Source organism: Mercenaria mercenaria, chromosome 11, assembly GCF_021730395.1.
Source record: "Mercenaria mercenaria strain notata chromosome 11, MADL_Memer_1, whole genome shotgun sequence".
Taxonomy (NCBI): domain Eukaryota; kingdom Metazoa; phylum Mollusca; class Bivalvia; order Venerida; family Veneridae; genus Mercenaria; species Mercenaria mercenaria.
This window is the reverse complement of record NC_069371.1, coordinates 10,222,365-10,230,339: the sequence shown is the minus strand read 5'-3', so window position 1 is coordinate 10,230,339 and position 7,975 is coordinate 10,222,365. Positions and strand designations below refer to the sequence as shown.

At 31.7% G+C, this 7,975-nt stretch overlaps 1 protein-coding gene across 1 annotated transcript; it reads right to left on the bottom strand.

Annotated features, from left to right (window-relative positions):
* Positions 1-209: 209 nt before the first annotated feature.
* On the bottom strand, positions 210-1,892 carry LOC128547011 (uncharacterized). The gene has a single exon (XM_053518526.1). The coding sequence runs from the start codon at positions 1,511-1,513 to the stop codon at positions 956-958; it is 558 nt and encodes a 185-aa protein (XP_053374501.1). The 5' UTR covers positions 1,514-1,892; the 3' UTR covers positions 210-955.
* Between the last annotated feature and the right edge of the window lie 6,083 nt (positions 1,893-7,975).

The following is a 7,975-nucleotide window of genomic DNA, read 5'->3' as shown; positions in this document are numbered from 1 at the left end:
ACAAGTATTCTTTTCTTTACAAAATCATTTTCTTTTGATTTCTCTGAGCATGTTTCAAATAGATATATTGTTTTCCGTTATAAAAATACTTAGGTATCAAAATGATGATTATTGTACATTACTGAAATATATTTTAGGATTATAGAAATTTTGAATACTGTTAAAAATAGCACCATATCCAGGGGCAAATAAAATTGAAACAAAGCTGGTGACCTAGTACTTTTTATTTCATTTTTCAATACATCATAACCTGATCTTTTAATACAAAACATCTCATCAAAATCTATTATTGAGAAAAAAATTACGAAACTGTAGCGAGCGTCCTTAAACGGCGGATTTTCGCTATTTTGCCAATATTTTGCCAATATTTTAGGATCAATAGTTCTTTTTGACATCAAGCTTACAATTTAATCAACATGTAGTTATTAACATATTCAAATTTCAAAAGTATTGAATCATGCAAATATTTTTCTATCCCATTTTACAGTCAGTCACACAGACGTATATATTTTGTGCTTTACAAAATGAGGGAATGCCATCCATTAATTAAACAGAAATGTATATTTTGATATGTTTTGCTAGGAGTTGGTTAGATATCGCATACATACTTAAAATTCTCTTCCTACAATAAAGCGTGAAAACTGTTTTGATTTGCTTTTCTCATCATTTTCTTCCTCATAACGTTTTCCACTAATTTGTAAATTCTAGACATTTCATTATGTATTTTGCGACTTTTCAAAAAATGGGGTTGTTAAATTAGTAAAGCTACACGATAGTTGTTATTAATAAGGTTACCAAAATATGAAAATTGTTACATTCCGATGGATAAAGAAAAACATTAGGGTGATTCATAACGAAATTATGTTTAGAAAAAATAAACCACACACACACACACACAATATTTTTTTTTGTCATTCACTGGAAATTCAAAACGTACGTTTTTTCCAGCTTAAGGCTATTTCAATCCGTAAAGAGGTCCATATACAATCAAGCAGTACAAAGAAAACGGATATGTAACCAGGTTTGGTGCATATGTCATGCACATTCCTATTGCACGTTTCAAGGGACTTTTTATATATCCATAGTAGAATATTGCCCTTGACAATACGAAATATAAAACTAGCACGGGTATTACGCGCTGTACACTATTCTCGAGGTATGTTGCTAGGATCAGCTGTCCACTTGCGCTGATAAAGAGCTGTTCGAACGTGTTCTGTAGATACCTTGCGTCTATCTCCAAAATGTTGTCATTGCCAGACATGGGGTTGATAGCTGCAGTGGTGTGTCGAAGGTGCATCAGACGATGTATTCCAAATAATGAAGTAAGCAATGATAACGTTTGCCAACGGAATGTGAATATAACACGTTGCCATGCCGTTTCTAGTCGTACATCAGACACTGGCATGAAGTAAAATCCAACAGGTAGTACTGTACAGGTTAAGATAATTCCTCCAATTATCATATTATCAACAATTCTCCTATCCTTTGGGTTTTGTTTAGGTGCGCAGGCCATTTTTACAACTATAGCTTAAATGTCTACTTTAAATAGCTTTTCGTCAATGTCTAATTATTATCTACAGAATTAAATCTAGGTTATTCAAATAAAACGCTCCAATGTAAACTTATCTGTATATTTCACCCTCCACTTGCTAGTTAAGATAAAGCTTACATAACCGTTTATATATAGGAATGTTGAACACTTTTAAAATATAAAAAATGTAGAAAATTTCTGTTCAAAATTGGCTATTTGTAAGAAATTGCAGCAGTACAAAATGAAAGCGAAAACTGCGACAAGAATCATAAGTACATTGCATTATAGCTGAAACATTTAACCTTCAGTAAGTTTTAATTTATCTCAACCAGTTTAAACAAGTAAACTTCGTATTCATCTTTGTTCTTAAGAACTAATTCAGCTTTTAAACTGATCAAAACAACTTAAAACACCTTTATACATAGATAAATAATATATTTTTGAAAACGAAAATAGAATATGTAAACACAAGCAGAAAGTAAATAAATGTATCCGATATTTCGATATAAGTATCACATGTATTACCCGAAACAATGAAGCATAAACAATGTTTTAAATAAAACTTTAATGACGTAAGGCAAAATAAAATGTAACACTCTCATTTACATACCTAGCAAGTCAACCAGTTCAAGTCAAGTCAATACTTTTTTCGGAGTCACAGTTTACATATTGTAAATACATAAATGATAAAGTTCATACGGGAGTGGTTATACTCATGTTTACTGTGATAAAAAAACAAGATCAAATTAAAAATAGAGAAAATAATATTAGAGATTGAGAACATCAATAATATAATGTCAGATTTTAATAATGAAAGAGGAAAACACAAAAACAAAAATAGAAGTTTCAAAACTATGTAGCGCATTATTTTTGTTGTGTAATATACATGTATCCCCGGTTTTGATTGGACGAGTTTGCAGGGCGGGCGAAGATCACGGAATCTGCAAAAGTCAGGTAGCAAGCCCGTATGCCCATTTGTATCACCTAACAATACGATGTTTTGAAATTCTATACATTTGCTTGCAATATCGTTTTCAAACAGAAAATATTCATCCTCATTAAAAAAAAAACGCGACTGCTCAGGTGGTACATACATAGCCCCTATTACAAAATATAACTCTTCTGTTTTAATCTTGAGCCAGTAGATGCAGTCACTGTTACTTAACAGAATTTCAATATTATCTAAAAGGGAATTGTTAACGAAAGACCTAATCCCGCCAGATTTCCTTATCATATTTTTGTCCGAGGTTTAGAGAAAAGGTACAATTAGGAATACTAATGATATCATACATATCTAGTTTTATCTCACCATGCATCAAATAGAATACTTAGAAATCATGTCAACAAATTCTGAAATATTTAGCCTGGCCTTAAGACCGCATACATTCAGCGAGCCACGGACTATAAACGTAGAAGGTGATAATTAAAAGAATGTTTGAACCTTAGACTACTAGTATACAGCAAATTTGATGTAGAAACTGCTTATTTAAAAATCAAACGGTATTAACGACATTTTCTAAATGTTAATATTAAAAAAATGTTTCTCGACAGCTGCAAGCTGTACTGAATACGTCAGTTGATGTACTGAAAAAAATGTTTAAACGCACTGAATCTGTGCTGAAAGAATCAATTAATTAGGTTTTAAATGTTTAGCTTCTGATTACAACTATTAGAGCCGTTGAAATGTCTTACTGGTTAGTAAATTTGTGTGCTGACGTGAATTAACGCTTAGCCTTACGTTTCGAGAAACAAAATTCAAGCAACACCAAATCAATGAAAGAAAGAGTTGTTTCACATAAAAAGCAGCATGTAACACATGTCTATTATTCTACAAAACAGGTGTCAGTATATAAACATTGAATTCCGGTAAGGGACTTCATAAACGGGCCACACTTCCGGACAGTTAAACGCCTTTAAAAACTCAGCATGTTCGTTTTAATGCATTTGCAATGATGTACAAGTGTTGAAATTTCACATAACTAGGTGGAACGCAGTTTTCAGCAATTGTTTATTTTTATATCTTTACAAATGGCATTCATTTTCAAAGGGGGACATTTTTTCAGAATATTTACGTATCCTTCGTACGGGACAGTATGGCAGAACATGTAATGGTCAGGTAAAATATTAGTAAAGATATTGTTCGTTTATCAAATATTTCTGTGTTTCAGTGATGTACTCGTAAACCTTAAATTGCGTCATGTAGGAGTGACCATATGAATTATCCAAAATTACAAAAAACCTTCTAGGCGATACAAATGAGATGATTTTACCATCATATTCATCTCCACAGCATCTCGCACAGGACTACAGTGACTTCTTTATTGAAAACACCGAAACAATCAGAAACAATACAACATCGCAAACACAATCGGTATCTAACTTAAATGACAAAAAAAACAAAACAAAAAACAACTAAATACACAATAATTCCTCAGTATTGCTGAGTTTGCTCAAACCTCAGAAGACGAAGTGAAATCAATAATTAAAAAGTCAGCAAACATATCTTGTGAACTAGATCATATCCTAACATGGTTATTAAAATGTCTTGACGAATTAACAACTGTGATAACAAAGATATAAATGCATCTCTAGACGCTGCATATGTGTCCAAGTCGTTCAAACATTCACGAATAAGACCTCATCTATAAAAGCCTAGCCTAGATGCTAATGTCCTAAAAAACTATAGACCTGTGTCAAATCTGCCTTTCTGTTAAAAATCTTAGAAAAAGTGGCAGTTGTTCGTATCGAAATAATCTGAGAAACTTCTCGAAGCCAATCAATCTGCTTATGAGAAATCCCACTTGATCGAAACCACCCTCTTAAAAGTGCAATCGTTAGACAGGAACAGTGTAACTATTCTTGTGATGTCGTACCTTAGTGACCGCTACCAGACCGTATGCATAGACGGTGAGCGAACACAACCAGTACTCATGAAGCTCAGTGTAACTCTCTTCTGTATGGCATTAAAAAACAAGCGATGAACAAACTACAAAATGTCTAAAGTACGGCAGCTAGAATCGTAACCAGAACATCATGAAATGACTATGTAACACTAGTGTTGCGTGAACTCCATTGGCTTGCAAAGTTTTAAAAAGCGCCAAACTCTATGGGAATTAATTTCACTAATAACCTGGTGGAGTAATGCATGTCACAAAATAATATAAAGTACATCGTATATCTTAGATTGTGATTTAATACCTTATGCTTTGTGTATATTTCACTTTTGTGTTAATGTTGTAATTCGGAGTTTAATCCGTATACCTTTAATTTAAAACACTATATATTTTTTTACCATGATGTTATTTCTAAATTATTTTTAATAGTTGAATTACCATGTTGTATGTGTACATTATATAGATTCTTTTATGCAAAGCACTTTTGAACGTATTTTTATATAAAAAGGGTGCTATATAACTGTAATATAATAATAATAAAATTTGCATCAGCATATTTGACGTGTTAAAACAACTGAAAACTGAAGCTTCTATAGTTATACGTACGTTTACATACATTTTGCACTTTGAATTTGACACAGTTACGTCAACAATCGTTTTCTTTTCTGCTATAAGTGCATACGAATCGCAGAAGGTTATAGTCAATTGGCTTTATTATGAATTCATTTGCAATGGGTTTTTTTCTTACTCACTTTTAAAGTCTGTAATTCTGCACTTATATGCAACAAGTGCAACAATTTTCAGGAGATAATATTACCACTAGTGTGTCACAAAAAGTAATGATTTTTCGTTGATCTATTTACAAGCTTCTGAATTATTTTGAAACGAACAACAAACTGTTATCTCTTAAAGGTTCTTCATTCGTAGTTTATTTATTTAAGTCTCATCAGCATACACAGATAACATCACAGTACATATATGTAATATAATATCATAAAACATATTGAATGCTGCCACTCAATACTAAGTTACCTGAGACTATATATCTTGTTACATATATAAAAATATATCATTTAAAACAAATTCCACATCACGTTGCACTTATAAATACCCATATTACATGTTATCGCAATTGGGTTATTACTATCATACTAAAGGATACATATATACCGTCTAATATTATCCCCTAGTTAATATTTACATCTGCTATTGTAATCTAAATCTACATATATTTGATTTATATTACATAATTAAAACTTGAATCCATTTCACTAATCTATTGTAGATAAAACCTGCCATAAAACTTTTTTAAAAAAATGAAAAGGAAAACAGTCGCTAATATGCAACCGTTAGAAAATGTGTGTAAGAAATCCGGTCCAACATTAATCAGATTAATGTTGGTTTGATCAGCAAAATGGATTCAAGTTTTAATAAAATTAAGTGAAAACATCAATGTATTAAGAAACGACCGCTTATTTACAAAGGCATAAAATTCTTCTTTGTAAATTATCATAACAGGTTTTGACTTTACATCTCACCATTTCCTGGTTGGACATAATAAAATAATCTTTTCCGGTAAAATTTGCTTCTGTTGATATTGCCGTAGGAAACATAACCTGTCTAATATCATTGTAAATGTGGCAATGAATAGAGAATGCACTTCAGTTTCAACTTCTTTACAAAACAGACACAATCTATTTTCAAACTTAAACTCTCAAATCCTCCTGTTTCCACTCGTAATGGTGCTACACTACACCTAAACTTGTGTTTAAGTGGTGAAACAAATTTACAGTACTGCTCAACTTGGAGGTCTGATATATACGAAGTTAATTTCTACCTTTATGAGATGGAACAACAACACTTTGTATTTGACTCAACCATGTTGCCTTACAGTTTTCTAACAATGCTGTTTTAACAATATTATACAATAATGGAGAAAAAGGGGAAGAAATGTCAAAAGAACAAAAGTAGAGATGGTACCTAAAAATAGCAAATTCATCTTTACAGATTTTTTTCAGAGTGAAATGTTAGCTAAGTGCACCATATTACTAAATAAATTGATGGTATTCCTCCTCTCCATGTAAAAATAGAAATATTTGATATTTAAAAAATGACTTTCTCAAAATATCTGAGGCAAAATGGACAACTCTTGTACTGACCATTTTTCAATGATTTTAGGATTTCCCCAATTTTAGTCTATATCAAAAGTCTCCACAGCTAAGTAAATTTAATAGAGTGTAGTGTAAGTTTAGTCTACTTTCAACACTTTGAAAGAGTCTATACTGAACTTCCTTTTGTCTTTTAATAAAGTCAAAATCCAAGACTACCCAGGAATCTAAAGCTTATGAAAAAATCTGTGTGAAAGAGAATGAAATGCTCTTTATTACAAGCTTACCAAACCTATACCAAGAATGTACCTGAAAGAAGTAATTAAAGACCTACCACGACCCAGTGACCTACTTTTTTCGCCGACAAATACTTCACCTATACTACAAGTTTTCAGGTGGACAATTTAGGCCCTTCCTGAATTAATGTGTTTTCACCACTTTATCTGCAAACTTATTCAGTCAATCTCTTTTCAGCATAGTTTTAAGAATATAGATGAATATCTGTCTTACATTGTAGAAACAAAATGTGATTGAAATTTAACTAAATACACTAATTTCTGTACATATTCATAATTCAATAAAATGTTAAGACATTAAACACATTGTCTTGGCCTTATATGTAACTGTCAATCTGAAACTAAATTCTTGTATATCTCATATTTTTCATGCAAATCATGTATAATTACCATCATGGAAATACAAAAGAATACAGTTATTTTGTGGTGCCTCTTTAAAGATTTTATAATGTAAACAAACCCCTACACCATTTTACACTTCGATTACAAGGTCATCCGTGTTTACACGTTTTCAACCCAAAATTTCTCTACTTACAAAATGACCTTTCTACTTTTTATTATGTCTTGATTTAGCTTGAGCTCACGTTTTTCTTATACAAGACACACTAAAATATGGAACCCTGAGTTAAGGTTACAAAACGCAATCTTGAATGTTAACAAACACGATGTTTACGAAACTGAACTGTACCATCGATATTTTCCACTCATGAATGCACTCAATTCAGGTGATAATTGTTGATATAATTGTAAATGAGAGGCCCCAACAAAAATCTTTTTTTTCAAATTGTGTAAACAGTTTAAGTTGTAAATGAGTGTTGATATCAGAAGTTACACGCTTACTTTATTAAGGTAGTTGACACCTAATAGTAATGTTTAAAAATGGCATTTGCTAGGTATATTCTTAAAGTTGACCGTGCTTCGCCCTGTGTTGGTTTTTGTTTTTTACAATTTTTGTATAATTTATGGAATTTCCTCAAGCCCAGGTAGAGACCAATTTCAAAGTGATGACCACTATCCAAAACATTTGCAGAGAATTCATTATACCATTAGTTTAGGGTGCCTCAAGTAAAGGGATTTAATGAGACAGAATTCTAACTCAAACATTGAAAAAAAGGTCGAATCTTGCGGGTCTGTTTTGAATTTTGC